The sequence below is a fragment of the Carassius gibelio genome, chromosome A19 (genome assembly GCF_023724105.1).
Source record: "Carassius gibelio isolate Cgi1373 ecotype wild population from Czech Republic chromosome A19, carGib1.2-hapl.c, whole genome shotgun sequence".
Classification (NCBI taxonomy): Eukaryota; Metazoa; Chordata; class Actinopteri; order Cypriniformes; family Cyprinidae; genus Carassius; species Carassius gibelio.
Window position 1 is genome coordinate 23,902,647 of NC_068389.1, and position 16,886 is coordinate 23,919,532.

General features: G+C 35.2%; 1 protein-coding gene across 3 annotated transcripts in view; it reads right to left on the reverse strand.

Annotated features, from left to right (window-relative positions):
* The window catches only part of LOC127935455 (collagen alpha-1(IX) chain), a 32,510-nt gene that overhangs the window by 4,754 nt on the left and 10,870 nt on the right, over positions 1-16,886 (reverse strand). The window contains exons 5-32 of one of the 3 annotated variants that reach the window (XM_052533336.1): positions 16,076-16,472; positions 14,383-14,463; positions 13,485-13,502; positions 12,904-12,987; positions 12,460-12,495; positions 11,141-11,212; positions 10,922-10,966; positions 7,035-7,070; positions 6,815-6,838; positions 6,661-6,714; positions 6,205-6,267; positions 5,445-5,486; positions 5,095-5,151; positions 4,731-4,784; positions 4,559-4,612; positions 3,773-3,826; positions 3,489-3,542; positions 3,216-3,269; positions 3,050-3,103; positions 2,861-2,914; positions 2,609-2,662; positions 2,414-2,458; positions 2,265-2,318; positions 2,116-2,169; positions 1,885-1,938; positions 276-347; positions 146-181; positions 3-47 (exon numbers count right to left, since the gene is read on the reverse strand). In XM_052533336.1, coding sequence (XP_052389296.1) covers positions 3-47; positions 146-181; positions 276-347; positions 1,885-1,938; positions 2,116-2,169; positions 2,265-2,318; positions 2,414-2,458; positions 2,609-2,662; positions 2,861-2,914; positions 3,050-3,103; positions 3,216-3,269; positions 3,489-3,542; positions 3,773-3,826; positions 4,559-4,612; positions 4,731-4,784; positions 5,095-5,151; positions 5,445-5,486; positions 6,205-6,267; positions 6,661-6,714; positions 6,815-6,838; positions 7,035-7,070; positions 10,922-10,966; positions 11,141-11,212; positions 12,460-12,495; positions 12,904-12,987; positions 13,485-13,502; positions 14,383-14,463; positions 16,076-16,472 — 1,801 coding nt within the window. Of the gene's footprint in view, positions 1-2; positions 48-145; positions 182-275; positions 348-1,884; positions 1,939-2,115; positions 2,170-2,264; positions 2,319-2,413; positions 2,459-2,608; positions 2,663-2,860; positions 2,915-3,049; positions 3,104-3,215; positions 3,270-3,488; positions 3,543-3,772; positions 3,827-4,558; positions 4,613-4,730; positions 4,785-5,094; positions 5,155-5,444; positions 5,487-6,204; positions 6,268-6,660; positions 6,715-6,814; positions 6,839-7,034; positions 7,071-10,921; positions 10,967-11,140; positions 11,213-12,459; positions 12,496-12,903; positions 12,988-13,484; positions 13,503-14,382; positions 14,464-16,075; positions 16,473-16,886 lie in introns of all 3 variants that reach the window. The other 2 variants (XM_052533335.1, XM_052533337.1) reach the window with 2 other exon arrangements.

Genomic DNA, 16,886 nt, shown 5'->3' on the forward strand with positions numbered 1-16,886 from the left:
ACCTGATCTCCCTTCCCGCCTGGTTCTCCTGCAACACCTGGATCACCCTGCAGAGCGATGAGAGGAATTATAAAATTACATGGTATTCATACAAGTGCAGGGAGCAACAGCCATCTAAACCGTCACTGAGTACTTCCATATTTACCTCACTTCCTTTGGGACCAACAGGACCCATTGGGCCCTAAAAAACAAAAACAAAAAAAAAAACATGATCATAAGCAGCGAGCAATAATACGTGTCTGTGTTATGTTTATTACAATGAACAATGAGCACACCTGGTCTCCTTTGTGACCTGTGTGACCCTTGATTCCACGAGGGCCCATGAGTCCTAGGTCACCTTTATCTCCCTGAGGAAATAGTTAAGATTATGAATACTCATGCATGCACTGTAATTATGCTAAATTGAGAAAGTGGTTTAATTGAATGAGTTAGATGCAATATTATATAAACATGTTGTGTCCCAAAGTTGCACATTATAATGTATCTGTTCTAAATTAGTATTAGTGCATCACGTATCATTTTATATATAAAAAAGTATGCAAACAGTGCATGATGACTGCATGACTGAATTACTACATGCTTTTTTAGCAAATATTGACCATAAAGTCCAACAGTGACTTCTTTATATGGCAGCATTTCTGTAGGTTTTATGAAAGAAAATATAGAAAAAGTTTTTAGACCAAGGAAAGAAAATAGTAGGAATAATTGTATGTTAGAAATGCTTACAGTTTTTTTAAATCAATTTCCAAAAATCTCCATTACTTTTCAATAATAATAATAATAATAATAATTAAAAAAAACTCTTGTTTTCTGAAAAAAATATCAAAATGAAGCGTTTATGATTTAAAAAAAAAAAGAACTGATATCTGCCAATAGGCTCAAAAAAAAGAAAGAAGAAAAAAGTAATACAACTTAATTAAAAGTGAAAAGTTTTCATCCCCCCATTTTAAGCATGAACTCACTTTATATTCACTATGTATCTTAACTTAAAGGGTTGGTTCACTCAAAAATGAAAATTATGTGATTAATGACTCAGCCTCATGTCGTTTCAAACCCGTGAGACCTCCGTTTATCTTCTGAACACAGTTTAAGATATTTTAGATTTAGTCCGAGAGCTCTCAGTCCCTCCATGGAAGCTGTGTGTACGGTATACTGTCCATGTCCAGAAAGGTAAAAAAAACATCATCTTTTTGAACCAGTTCACCAAATCGAACTGAATCGTTTTAAATGGTTTGCATCTCTAATACGCATTAATCCACAAATGACTTAAGCTGTTAACTTTTTTAATGTGGCTGACACTCCCTCTGAGTTCAAACAAACCAATATCCCGGAGTAATTCATTTACTCAAACAGTACACTGACTGAACTGCTGTGAAGAGAGAACTGAAGATGAACACCGAGCCGAGCCGTACACACAGTTTTAATGGATTGACTGAGAGCTCTCGGACTAAATCTAAAACATCTTAAACTGTGTTCCAAAGATAAATGGAGGTCTTACTGGTTTAGAACGACATGAGGGTTATTAAGTTATTAATGACATAATTTTCATTTTTGGGTGAACTAATGTTTTAAGGGTGTTTAGAGATCTGTACTAGAAAGCAAAACACAGGTACTGTGGAAGATATCATTTTTTTGGAGAGCATGCAACATTTAATGACAAAACTTTATGAATTTAGCCTTTCGGGTCGGATTTAAGACCCTTTTAGTCCTTCATTCGTGGAAGAAGAGTAACAATACACTATTTTTTTTTACTTGCACAATGTACCATCTTTTCCATCTCAAGCAGAGTATATATGTTTGATGCAGAGCTTTAGTATGCAAATTGGGTCAGGACCATTAAGTTCCATCATCAGACCGACAGGTTCATCCGTGTGTCCAACCCACCTGGATTCCCTGCGGGCCCACCGGGCCGACTGGACCCTGTTTTCCTGGTTCACCCTGAGGATGGAAGTTTGTTGATTACTTCAATACAATGTTTGAGAAATTACTATGAATTTCTAGTCTAATCTATCTTAACCAATGAAAAAAAAAAAAAAAAAAAAAAAAATTATATATATTATATAAATTATATAAAAAAATAATTTTATTCATATGTTTGTATTATGCGTTTATTACAGAGGCTCCTTTGGCTCCTGGAGTTCCATCTTCTCCTGCTGGTCCAGGTGCTCCCTGTATATAGAATTTACATACAACAAAATATAATAGTATCTTAAATATATACATACAGAAAGAGACACACAAAAAGCTGATTTCGTAATACTTACATCTTTACCAGGAAGCCCAATCGGACCAGTCATTCCTACAGCACCAATTTCACCCTGTAAAAGAGACAGCCATCGCATGTCGTGCATCACTGTTTTAAAATCTCAGTGAGTTTCAGCATATATTATTTTTCATGGAAACAAAGTTTTACCTTTTGGCCTGCAGGCCCCACGAGTCCATGTTTTCCTTGTAAACCCTGAATTTGAGATGCAGCATTGTTTAGCCAAGGTTAGTTGCAGATTACAAATGAGTGAAAATCTCTTTGCTTGTGTACTGTATTTGCATTCAGAGTAACAGCAGCAGGAAAAGCACATAATAAAACACAAGCACAAGCTGATTAACTCACTGGAATTCCCACAATTCCTCTGACACCGATGGCTCCAGGCAGACCTGGTTCTCCCTGTCGAGCAGACAGCAAAACAACAAATGCGTCTTAATTTTTTTTTTATCATTCAACAACCCAGAATCTGCGATATGCATTTTACTAATCAAACTTGCATTGTTCAGAATCATAACAACTGTATATTTACTGCAGTGCACCAGGTCACAAACATATTCGGACTTTCATGCTTTCTAAAAATGGTCATCATAACTTCACCTTCTCTCCCGGAGCTCCTGGTGCTCCATCAGATCCATGCTTTCCTGGCTCACCCTACAAATAAACAATATTTATCATCATCATCATTAAAGTTGACATTTCAGATAACTCTTCCAATAACATTTCATAATAATTATTACAGTCACGCTGAATGTAAAGGTCATTTTGAGCATGAATCTGATCACTCACGGTGTCTCCCTTGGCTCCAGTAGCTCCTATCTCTCCCGGGGCTCCAATCGCACCCTTAAACAACACATTACAATACTTCAGAAAGAATCAGTGTACATTAAACAATTTTATTGATGGCTTTTTATTGCATAATGTTTTTGACATCACATGGACAACCATAACTCACATCATCTCCTTTAGGCCCAGGATGTCCCTGTCGCCCTCTGATGCCTTCAACACCCTATTAAGACACAAAAATATTATTATATTATACTGTATAAATCACAAAACTAAATATAGACTGGTTTCTAACAATAAACTGTTTTTTTCCCATAAATATCAGATGAAGTAAGACTTAGATTCTCTGTCGATCCTTTGAAACCAGACTTTAGTTCAGAATATTTTGATCCTATTATTATTATTTGTTATTTTTTTAATTAATGAAATACAGCTCACGTACTGGTGATCCTGGTGGTCCAGTAGGTCCTGGGATCCCGTTGAATCCAGGAGGACCCTGCAGACATAAAACACACAGGCTAGCTCTTATAATATTATACACACCCTTTTTTTTTTTTTGTCCTGCACAATCACCGCAGAAGTTATTTGATTGGATGCACTGAGCTTTAAACAAATGCAGTTATTATTTCATGCATTGATTAGCCTGGAGGATATTGCTCTGTAAGCATTTCTCTGATTTCTCACTCTTTCCTAGTCTGCTTCAGATGAAGATGTTGTAAGTCTTACCCGATCTCCTTTATCACCATGAGTTCCAGGGAATCCAATTGGTCCTCGCTGACCCTGTATGGGAATTTGTTATTATATATTTATTTTTCTTTTTATTACTTGTTTTGTGTATAATGCTTTGCCAATATTGTATGTAAAGACGAAAGCCCCTTTCACACTGCACGTCGGACCCGGCATATTGCCGGAACATTGCCGGGGCAATTTCTTTGTGAAAGTGATTCCGGCATTGAACCCGGGTCTGGGACCTAGTAACATTGCCGGGTTCAACCCTGGACGAGCGCTGTGTGAACAAAAGCCAGATCTAATTCCGTGTCGAAGTGATGACGCGCGAATCTTTTACCGGCTGTTTTGAAGGAAGATCAACGTTCGCGACGAAAACATATGTGCAAACTGTAATGAAGCAGAGATCAATTAGTTCCTCACTTTCTGCGCTGACACTGAGATCGTTCGCTAGCTTCAGTGAAAGTATAACGTGCCTGACGTTTTCGACTCGTACATTACACGTCACGCACTAATGTCACGTGTTGTTACAGGACGTTTACAGGTTGAGTATGAAAGCACGCACATATCACGGGTAATCACTGGCAGTGTAAAAGTGCAAAATCAAGCAACCCTGGAACAATTACCAGAACACTTTACCTGTGTATCTGCCGGAATGGCAGTGTGAAAGGGGCTAAACATGCCAATAGAAAACTTTAAATTGAAATGTATATTCTTGGTCACAGCTGATAGTGAAAACATGCCACACACTCTATAAAGTATGAACAAATGAACAAGTTTTCGTACATCATCTCCTGGACGTCCAGGAGAACCTGGCTCTCCAGCGGCCCCTCGCTCTCCCTTAAAAAAAAAAGAAGAAGAAGAAACTGACTATGATGTTTGTGGATTAAAATCTCAGGCAAGCTTGTGTATCGCTGCTTCATGGTTTTTATCATTATTAAGATTAGAGCAGTCTTACCTTTACACCTTGGGTACCCGGCAAACCATCCACACCCGGAAGACCTCGATGTCCCTGGCACAGAGATTCAGTTTAATAATACACTCATTCATTACAGAAGTATTTGGTGTTTAACCAAAGAAACATTCTTCAGAGAGCAACATGTATAGCACATTGACTCCTTCTGCAACAAGAAGTAAACTAAACCTATTAATAAACATTATTGCTAATTTTAAATGTGTTGTTAATCATTTATTGTATATTTAAAGCAATACTTAAATGTTTTACATTTTTGATTTTTACAAATATATTTAGACATTTTTGGAGTTTTTAAAAAACATTTGAACTCTTGTTTTAAGAGCTGGAGTTAGGTTTGGGGACTCACCTTCATCCCTGGCAGACCAGGCAGTCCCTGCGGTCCAGCTGGACATGTTGTCTGGCACTGCTAACAAAATGAGACACACAAATGCATTAGGTCCATTCATCATGGTTAAAATCGAGAATTCAATATTTTCTATCCAGCCCTACAAATTATAGAGCAGTTACCGTGCACTTTGACATTTTCCAAGTTCTAAATGTCGCATACTGATTCTCTTTGTATTGCAAGATCTAGGCCCTTGCCAGAACTTAGGGGCAAATCATTTTTTATAGTATTGAACATTTCTTGAATGATGATGGGCAGGTTCTGAGTGTCCATGTGAAACATGGATATAATTAAATCTAACGATCACTCACAGTCTCCCCACTTCCCTCAGGGTTCCCAGCACCTTGTGGCCCCTACGGACAGCAGAATGACAGCAGTATATTTAGATTCAGACACACACACACTCAAACAAAGCCCCTTTTAAAAGCCTCAAACAATACAGCGTTCAGAACTGATTTTTGTGAAAGCTCTGCAAAAAAGACTCAAAATGTCTTGGAATGTATAAAAACATCTATAAGAGATAGGTAATGAGCAGAACTTCAAAAGCCAGAGTTGGATTTGTGTATCAGTTTGGTGACTTACACGATAATGCAGTATATCTAGTAAATAGTACAATATTTAAAGTAATCTAGTAATATTTGTACAACATAACTTACTTGGGGGATGGAATGAAAAAAAAAAAAAATTGTCAAGAAAGATGCAGAAAAGTGTCCAAAATGTTATCGTAATATCTCATGGGGTAAACTAACTGTAAGTAACAAATACTTGTGCAAATAACTGCATAGTCAAGTGTAATTTAGTTCAGTTAAAACAATTATTTTCTGCATTTTCTACATTGTCCAAATTTCTATCTTCTTCGGGTTTTTTTTTTTTTTTTTTTACTTTTTTTTATTATAAAATCATATCCTGTGTATACATACACATGCATTATACTATGCATACTGTATATAGGCACACATTTTGATGTAAATTTGATGTAAATTGATTTAAGCACATTGCAGTAGTCATTTCTTGTAAATTGCAAGAATGCATTTGAAATATGTAAAATGTTAAATATGTAAGTGGTCTTACTGGTAATCCTGGAGGTCCTGGTGGGCCTGGGAGCCCAATGCCTCCTTTTGGTCCAGGAGGACCCTGGAAAATTGGATACCATAAAGAACACTTTAATTGAGCTAACACAATCATTCGACATTGTTTTGACGAGTTACATTATGAAAAACTAAATATGATGCCAAATGCAAGGCAAAGGTGGAACAAAAGCACTTCTAAAGGCATTTAGGTGTCTTTACACAGACTGTTTAATGCTGCTCGGAGGTGGCATGCATGCATTTACACAGCAATGATAACCATTCACTTTGATACTGAGGGCTGAAGCGAATCAGAACAGGCATAATTTAGTCAGGCTTTTATGGAACATTACAGTACGTCTTCTGAGCAGCCTTTACACTCTGTGCTTAGCTGTGTAGAGATGCTTTTGTACAGTATGTGTATTAGTGCATCATGTGGTGCTTCAAAATGAATACTGACCTCTGGTCCGATGTTTCCCTCGTCCCCTGGAGTACCAGGCTTCCCTGGGAGTCCCTGCATGAGTAAAAAAAAAAAAAAAGTGTTAAAAAGTTTAAATGTAAAATTAAAATCTTAGATTAAGACATATAACAGTAAGACCAGGTTTTTCACATACTGGAGGCCCAACACTTTCTGGTCCCTAGAAAAAGAAAACACAAAAAGTAAATATTCGAAAATAATAATTTGTCTTAAAAAAGGCATTTATATATATATATATTGTAAGTGAACAGAATCAAAAATAGAAAACAATGATAAAACAACACAATGTCAACAGAAAATGAACACATTTAGCATTGAAGGATCTGAATGTTTTCCTAAAGAAAGAGAAGACTCACAGGGGGTCCGGCAGGTCCAGGGAAACCAGGGAGACCCTACACAGCCAACAAAACCAAATGTTACCCCAATGACATTAACTCACAGTCCCACCTGGATTTCACAGCATTTTAATGATCAAAATGACTGATTTTGTTTTGAGAATCGTTATACATATGTAATCAGGATGCCACATTTTTTGTAATTATGTATAACAATATAGACAGATGTACAGTAGTCATACATACAAAAATTTTTTAAAGAAAATTTATAAAAAAAATGTTTAAAGTGCTCTTTTTCCTTTACAACAAACACATCCCACACGCAATTGTCTCATTCATATCTGTTTTTATTATTATTATTATCCTTGCACAATTTTTTATTTATATGTATATATATATAGGGTGATATCAGCTAAATTGGGCCACTTTTTGGTAAATCGTTTGGGACAATAATACAATACCATATATGCCTATTCCATGTGTATTTATGATTAATAATGACTGTTTTTGATAATTTTGTGTTGAAATTATGTAATAAAATATAATTATTTAGGCCCTACAGTTCTTGAAACATCAGTTGTGCCAACTTTTTTTGCATGAGCAGTTTAAGGTAAAATGGGCCAGCTGTTCAGGTAAAATGGGCCGGTCAAACTGCAAAGGGAAATAGTAATTTATCATCAATTTTAATTTCAAAACAACTGCTTATACAGCCACATAACATTTAAACTGCATTAAAAAAACATATCCATATGTGCCATTAAAAAAAAAAATACATTTTGGGTGCAAACCCACATATTCAAATGTGCAATTAAAAAAGTCAATTTTGGAACAACATAGATCAGTGAACTGATGTCAGTTGTGTGTGTGTGTGTGGGTGTGTATGCGTGTGTGTTTTTGTGTGTGTGTGTTGTGTGTGTGTGTGTGAACAATATATTTAGAACAAAATGTGCAAATTACAAAAATTCACATTCAAAATTGATAACTGATTTGTGTGTGTGTGTGTGTGATGAAAGTTTTTTTCAAACACAGTCTTTGCAAATTAAACAATTGTCATCACAGATACCATTCTCTTCACCACAGCTCTCATGAAACCAGGCAGAACATGGATCACATTTTATGTTTGTACACCTTTGGTGTGAGAGCCCTGGGTTCAAATCCACCAATGTGTCCCTGAGCAAGACACTTAACCTCTTGTTGCTCCAGAGGCGTGCGACCTCTGACATATATATATATATAGTATATACAGTAATTGTAAGTTGCTTTGGATAAAAGCGTCAGCTAAATGTAAATATATATATAAATTTACACACATGTATATGTGTTTGTGAGTGACACAGATGATGGCCCATTTTAGCTGAAACCATGTGGCCCATTTTACCTGAGTGGGTTAAGGTAAATTGGGCCGCCAAGAAAAACATCACTTTTTCAAAAAATATGTTCCTATACCAAACTAACAACATTATTTCTGATTGATGCCATCAAGGCAGATATTATGCATATTTTTTTTATGTGCATGTTTGTTTTTTTATAGATTTATCATCCTTATAACAGTTTAGTTACATTTGGTATGCCAGGCTACTTACCATGCAGCTCTCTGGTGCAGTCTTGATAAGAATTATTACCCCACCCACCATAGCAACCATAAACCAATTAAAACACCTGTTACTTGTCAAGCACAGTTATGACAATAGTTTGAAATATTTTGTAGTCATTGGTTCTAAATTCCAGAGGGGCTAGGACCCCCAAACCTTAAATGGCCCATTTTACCTGATGGCCCATTTTACCTGATATCACCCTATATATATATATATATATATATATATATATATATATATATATATATATATATATATATATATATATATATATATATATATATATATATATAAAGCAAAAAACGTTTTTAGGCATTTTGGATGTTCATTTACACAAAATTATCGTCTCTGTGTAAATGATAAAAATACAAATTTGTGTTTGTGTCATGCATGTGTGCATTACGTGTTCAGTGTGTAGGTATGTGCACAGGAGTGCAGTGTTTCTTTAAAGGGAGCATTGCCAACTACTGGCCTATCATGAATAATACTGAATTTTCGTGGATCCTTGTGAACGGGGATCGTTTTGACAACACTATATGGGAAACTTTTTAAAAAACACGAAGGAAAATCTTTTCCATTTTTAATACATCATTGTCTTGAATGTACCCTTATAGGTCAATAGCCGCATTTCCACTGTCGGGCCAGTGCGAGCCAGGGCTTAAAGCGGGCCGGGTGGGGCTCATAGCCCCGGGCCAGTAGCACCGAGGCCAGAATAGCGCAGGGTTTCCACAGAGGAGCTTGAAGCACCGCTGCACGTCACTAAAACACGCCCTTACACGCCTCTCAGAACAACGTCATGCAACCTCATTATTTCACCAACAAAGCGAAGTTATCAGAAAACTAAGAAATAAGTCTCTGGAACATGCGCGATCACAAAACTAACATGATAAAAGCGGCAGTTTGTTTGCATGCTTTGTTATATATTCAAATTCAAAAGCATGATGTTTTAACTATAGAATAAGTGATACATTGATCATATTGTTTTAATTTATCAGGACTCAAAATAATTCACACATAAATACACTTATTTCTATTTTATTTATTTATTTTTAACGCTCATGAAAATAGCCTGCTTATTCAGTCGAGTCTGTTTCTGCTTATTAGCCACAGCCGTCACATTTAGAATGAAGCTCCCGAACAAAAAACATTGTTTGGCTATATTCTTTTATGATAGGCAACGTGAGAAAAACTCTCGAGACGAGGCTTGTGACAGATAATATAAGTTACTTAATAAATACACGATTGTGATAGAGAATAAGAAGCTGACGTCTAATTTCTTCAAGCGGTCATATTTTAAAATGTTTACTATGGTAACATGTTTAGCGTGCATATCTTTTTCATCACTTATAAATATTTCTGCCTTGTTTAGTGATTATAATCCACATTGGATCAAGTTATTTCAAACACTCACTGCTGACTGAAAGAGAGTTTTGAGCTCGACTTATTTAAAAAAAGTGTTAAATGCTGATGTTAAAGCGGTTATCTTTTTGAAATGATCCTCAGCGCAGACTCTCTATTTTTATAAAAGCTCCCAAACAAAAATCATTATTATATTTTGATGATATGCAACGTGGAGCTAAACTCACGAAACGACAGATACAATGTTACTTAATAAATGTGATAGAGAATAAGAAGCTGACGTCTGATTTATCCAAGCGGTCATTTTTAACATGTTTACTATATAACGTTAATGTTTGGCGTGCATAATCTTTTACATCGCTTATAAATATTTCTGCCTTGTTTAATGATTATAATCCACATCGGATCAAGTTATTTCAAACACTTGCTGCTTACTAAGAGTGAGTTTTAAGCTCAACTTATTTTAAAACGTCTTTAATGCTGGTGTTAAAGCTGTTATCTTTCTGAAATGATCTGTGCTGACGCTCTCCAGACACGGAGAAACTCCGCCTTTGTTCGTAACCCCTCCTCTAGCCCCAGCTGGCCCGCTTTGGCCCAAGGTTTTCGTCGGGCCGAAAAAACCTGGCCGTTGGCCCCGAGGAAGCCCCGGCGAGGCACGATCAAGCCCCGGAAGTGACAGTGGAAACGCGACTGGCCCTGGCACGCACTAGCACGCCCGGTCCTAGCTCGATAGTGGAAACACGGCTTTAAGCAGTACTGTCGTTTTTGCAAATATTTAGCCACAAATCACAAAAAGTTACATTTTATTGACTTTGCGTTGTGTTTCAAGATTGCCGAATCACAAAAATCGGAGGGACTGAACCCCATATACAGTTCCCAGGTTTACCTCTTAAACTCTTCACAACATAAATTTAAGCAGAAAGTTACTGAAAGGGGTCTATTAAGATCCCTTACTCTTTCTCCCATTGGTCCTCGTGGTCCCATGGGGCCCATCGGTCCCTACAAACATATAAAAAGATCAATCAGTTACCACCATAGTGATTCATTTAGCTCAATGTTAGTGTAAATCTAACAGTTTCTATAAAACTGGTTTGCAAATCTGTAAAACATTGATTGTATCACTGGTCTAGGTTGTGTTATTAAGCGGTAAAGGCCATGTGTCTCAGTAATAACCAATGGTCCCGGCAGCCCCTGCAGTCCCCTCTGTCCTGGCAGTCCAATCTCTCCTCGATCTCCTTTACTGCCCTACAACACACACACAGAAAGACAAAAAACAGCTTTATCATCATTCAGCAGCGACTGCAGCCGTTGCTAAGATACGGTGGGTCTATGCTAACGTAATTAGCCATGCAGGACTCCTCTGTGCATCTGTCCTCATCTGATAGGACCAGAGTCAGATCTGAGCAGCGTTTGACCTATTTATGACAGATGATTGTCCAATTCAACCACACTTTCCCTTAATATATATATTGACCCAAGAACCTGGACTGATTGGGTATGTTTCAGATCTGGCAACCTGTAAATGCATTTTCTGATTAGGAGTTATAATACAAAACTTTTTATTAGGTATAACGTTCAAGTTCAATAAAGGCATTATTCAGTCTTACTGAATAAACTTTATTTTAGTATAATGGAATTGAAATACTACAATACATTGTATAATACAGTTCTCAGAAAACTCAGAAAATCCAGCATCCCAGAAATCTCTCCACTATTATTATGAGCACTTAAAAAATAAAAATATACTTTTTTACTCTTTATATATATATATATATATATATATATATATATATATATATATATATATACTTTACATATACTCTTTTGTAAATATATATATATATATATATATATATATATATATATATATATATATATATATATATATATATATATATATATATATATATATATATATATATATATATATTCTTTTTTAAACCATTATCCAAATATTCATATTGTGTTGCCTACTTTCTTTAGATACATATTTAACATTTTAGTGTGATTTTTTTCATTTCAGTTTATTCTATTCTTTTATATAATCTTTTTAGCTTAATATAAACTAATTTTAGTGGTTTATCTTTTAATAGTATAGATTAATATACCACTTTTATAATCTTTATATCTTATACGCATTTAATTATTATATAAAAAAAATGTATATTGCATTTTGTATCTTATTTGTGTTTTTCAAATATAAACACGTTAAAATATACACGAATGTTAAAAATCGTTCGATCCCAAATTTTTGACCAGTAGTGTACAATATATATATATATATATATATATACACATACATGAAATATCAGTAAAATGAAAATAATTATTGATTTATCAGTATTCAGTATTCAGTATCTGAATTTCGATATCTGTTTATTCCTCTTCCCAAACTAGTGTAAATCTTGTTGACCATGACCTCCTGCAGAGTTTAAGAACAATGTCTTGAAGATGTTGGAGATGAAGATGTTCCTCCAATATTTCACACTTACCAGAGCTCCAGGAGTGCCCGGAGAGCCTGGAATACCCTGAAGAACAGAAAAAATAGTAAGTCTGTGAGAAAGGACAGAGGTGTTGACACAAACCCTCCTGCCTTCATGAAAAAGAGTATAAATCCCTAATGAACTGCCAAGAGACCAAAGAAGACCAAAGAAAGAGGCGTTTCATTAGTTTGTGCTTAAGACTGAGCTGATGAAGTTAAAGGAACAGCTCAGGTGGAGATTCACACGTCACTTTTGGTACAGGTAAAACTCTGGAACATATTAAATAAACTAATAAATAAATAATAATATTATGAAAAAAAAAATTGCCATCATTATATATAATACACATCAGATAGCCAGTGAACAGACTGTTGGCAATTTCTCATATGAACATCAAGAAGTCTTTTAAAAATACGTATTAGTAAAATATTTGTAATGAGCAGAAAGACTTGCATCTCTCCCATCTCTGCCAGGTTCTCCTTGGGGTCCACGAGGTCCCTCAGGACCAGGGGGACCAGGGATCGGCTTGGGATCCGGCTGTAACAGGTTGAAGGAGCAAAAGAAGGAAAATGATAGGTAAAAATAAACAAGAACGTTTTAGAATTAATTTGATGTTTTGCTTTACCAAATATAATCAATGTTTCACTGAACTCCGAAATCAATAACTGGAAAGGCTGCAAATAATCTCTCTCCCCCAAGGACCATACAAAATTACTTAATCACAACAAAGAATAAAATATAAATCATTGGATCTCTACTAACAACTTCCCTCTTTATTAGCTGAAGCTTCAAATGAGCTAAGGAACAACACATTTAGAAAGTCATTTGGATAGTTAAGTACAATTCCCAGAAAAATTCTTAATAAAATAATACATTATTTACTTGGTGGCATATAAATGCAGAAAACAGTCTTGTTTTGTTGATTGCAGTAAGTATAGCAGGTAGCAAAGCATTGCAGTAGATTATTTGCTCAAATAATAATTTATTAATTGATTAAAAAAAGAAAAAACAAAGTAAAAAATAAAATCAAATACCTCAGCATTGGCATACATCTGAAGAAGCAAGAGAGAGAGAGAGAATTAAGATTATTGCAGAGTTAGTGAAAATGAAAGCCCTTCACCAAAAAGAGAAAGCACACCTGTAGATGGCGCCACAACATGCGGCCTACGATACCGCCCCGCCGGCCAACTCATCGGAGAACAAAGCAAATGCATGAACGTTCACATTAACGCAAAATGTTCAATGGCAAAGTCAGATGTTATGAAGTCTTTTGAAGAAACTAGCTTTTCCAGACTGCCATAGCAATAATTTATCAATATTTATTTTAGGCCTTTCTGTTTCCTTCTTCTGTTAAGCACAAATGATGATACTGTGAACAATGTCAGCAACCAAACTGTGTGTGTGTGTGGGTAGGGGGGGGGGGGGGGTGCTGAAGTCAATGGCTATGATATTAACTGTTTGGTTACCTGCATTCTTCAATCTACTTTTTTTTCTTTTTTTTTAAACAAACAGTTGATGGTAGATGGAGAAAAAAAAATAAAAATAAACGACGGAAGTCAACAGCTACTGTAAATTTTTTTGGTTAGCAACATTATTCAAAACATCTTTTGTGTTCAACAGAAGAAAGAAATGCATTCAGTTTTGGCAGCTACACTCAAGAGAGAGTAAATGAACAGAAATTTCATTTTTGGGTGAACTATCCCTTTAAACCAGCCTCAGGTGGTTTTATGATCTTAGCTAGCAAGGTTTGATTGTTTTAGAGGAGTTTTGAGTGCTTGCTGATGAGTGTAGGAGACCAACAAACCATTTTCAGTCTTTTAGCAGGTAACCCACCTGATTTTTTTTATATTTAGGTGGTTTAGCACAACAAAAAAAACTGATTGGTCAGCTTCTCATTTAAGACAAAACAGGAAGTGATAAAAGCTTAGTTACCTCCGACGGAGGAAGTTCGGTACAGCTCTCTCTCTGAGCTCTCTTTGGGTCACAGTGAATCAGCATCCACTGCAACTCAAACTGAAAAAACACAGAACAATCAAGTTATTTCCTTACTTGACTACATAACCGAATCCTAAACTACAAGGATTTTCTGATTTACATTTAACAGAATTAGGTTTTCAGTTTTACTTCATTGTAAGATGTGACTGACAGCACTATCAGACATATTTTTATTTGTCCTTTGGACAGGAAGTGACAAGGTGTAGAGGTCCTACAATCTGGTAGTTAGGCTCACTGACTGTCGTATCAGTGTGACAGTTACACAGACTGACAGTCACATTTATCACAGGTAGAGACTGTAACAGGATGTGATGGTGCAGGGTGACAGTAACCTTGACCATCAAATATAGTAGAGATCCACTGCAAAACCCAAGCGAAAAATAAATTAACCCTTCCAAAACTTAAATCTTAGAAAGAATTAACCATTTCAAAACTTCAATCTTAGAAAAAATATAAAACTTCCAAAGAAAGAATTAACCCTTAAAAAACTTAAATCTTATAAAAAAACTAATACTTTCAAAGAAAGAATTGACCCTTAAAAAACTTCAATCTTATAAAAAATTATACTTTCAAAGAAAGAATTGACCCTTAAAAATCTTCAATCTTATAAAAAATGTATAATATCAAAGAAAGAATGAACCCTTACAAAACTTCAATCTTAGAAAGAATTAACCATTTCAAAACTTCAATCTTAGAAAAAATCTAAAACTTCCAAAGAAAGACTTAACCCTCACAAAACTTTAATCTTAGAAAAAACTAATACTTTCAAAGAAAAAAATAACCCTTACAAAACTTAAATCTCATAAAAAAAAATTATAATTTCAAAGAAAGAATTAACCCTTAGACTGACAGTCACATTTATCACAGGTAGAGACTGTAACAGGATGTGATGGTGCAGGGTGACAGTAACCTTGACCATCAAATATAGTAGAGATCCACTGCAAAACCCAAGCAAAAAAAATTCATTAACCCTTCCAAAACCTAAATCTTAGAAAGAATTAACCATTTCAAAACTTCAATCTAACCCTAAATATAAAACTTCCAAAGAAAGAATTAACCCTTAAAAAACTTAAATCTTATAAAAAATTATACTTTCAAAGAAAGAATTAACCCTTAAAAAACTTAAATCTTATAAAAAACTAATACTTTCAAAGAAAGAATTAACCCTTACAAAACTTAAATCTCATAAAAAATTATAATTTCAAAGAAAGAATTAACCCTTACAAAACTTTAATCTTAGAAAAACAAAAACTAATACTTCCAAATAAAGAATTAACCCTTGCAAAACTTTAATCTTAGAAAAACAAAAACTAATACTTCCAAATAAAGAATTAACCCTTGCAAAACTTCAATCTTAGAAATAATTAACCCTACAAAAACTTCAATCTTAGAAATAACTAAGGTTTACATTTCAAACATTTCTGTTAAAAGCACACTGTTCACATCGTAATGTATAATTATTATTAATAACTCACTAACTAAATAAATAAATAGCCATTTTTACATGCAAAGATTTACATGCAAATCTATTTCATACATATACAAGGTTTTATATGTAAAACCTTTTAGTGCACCTTTAGGAAAGTTACATATTTTAGCAAATATTGAAAAATGAACTGATGACTCTTACCACTACAGAGGTGTTGGGATCAGAATCCAGTCTTCCGATCAGAGTGTCTCCCTCCGTGCTGACGTAGCCTTTCCTCTTGATGGGTTTCTGGTCCACCGGTTGACAGTCCACGTAGAGCGTCACCAGCTCCTTCTCCACACCAACCATCACTTTGTGCCATTTAGTGTTGAAGAGGACAGAAAGGCCTGGGAAGGTGACGGTCTGCACGTCTCCTTCCAAAGTAGTGAGGAAGAACTCCAGGGCCTGCTGGTCTCCATTCAGACGCATACCTGCCTGCTTCAAACCGTCTTCATCCACCACCTGCCAGATGTTCCACACCTTGTTGATGGTGTTCTTGATCATGCGGAAGGTGGTCATGAAGGAGTACTCATCCGGGAAACCCCTTGGAAAATTCAGCCTGGTGGGCAGCAAATATGGATATATGTTGAATATATGTTTATACTTTAAAGTAAAATATATAGCAAAATGAACAAAGTGTTAAATAAATAAAACATGAATAAAACATGAATTTCTAGTGAAGAAAAACAAAGTTCTGAAACCGGTTTTACATGTACAATATATACATATGTTTGTATAAATATAATAATCTAAGTGTATATTGACTTATGGACTGTGGTTTGGTGGCAGTTATATAAAATAAAATAAAATAAATTAAAATAATGAGCAAAATAAGTACAAGACAGAAGAAAATAAAAGAAAAATAAATAATTCTACATTTGTGTTGAGGCTAATTCACACAGCGCACAGACAAACGCCAACAAACACTAACAGAAAAGTCTGTCAGGGTTTGTTGGATCAGTGTGTTAACCCT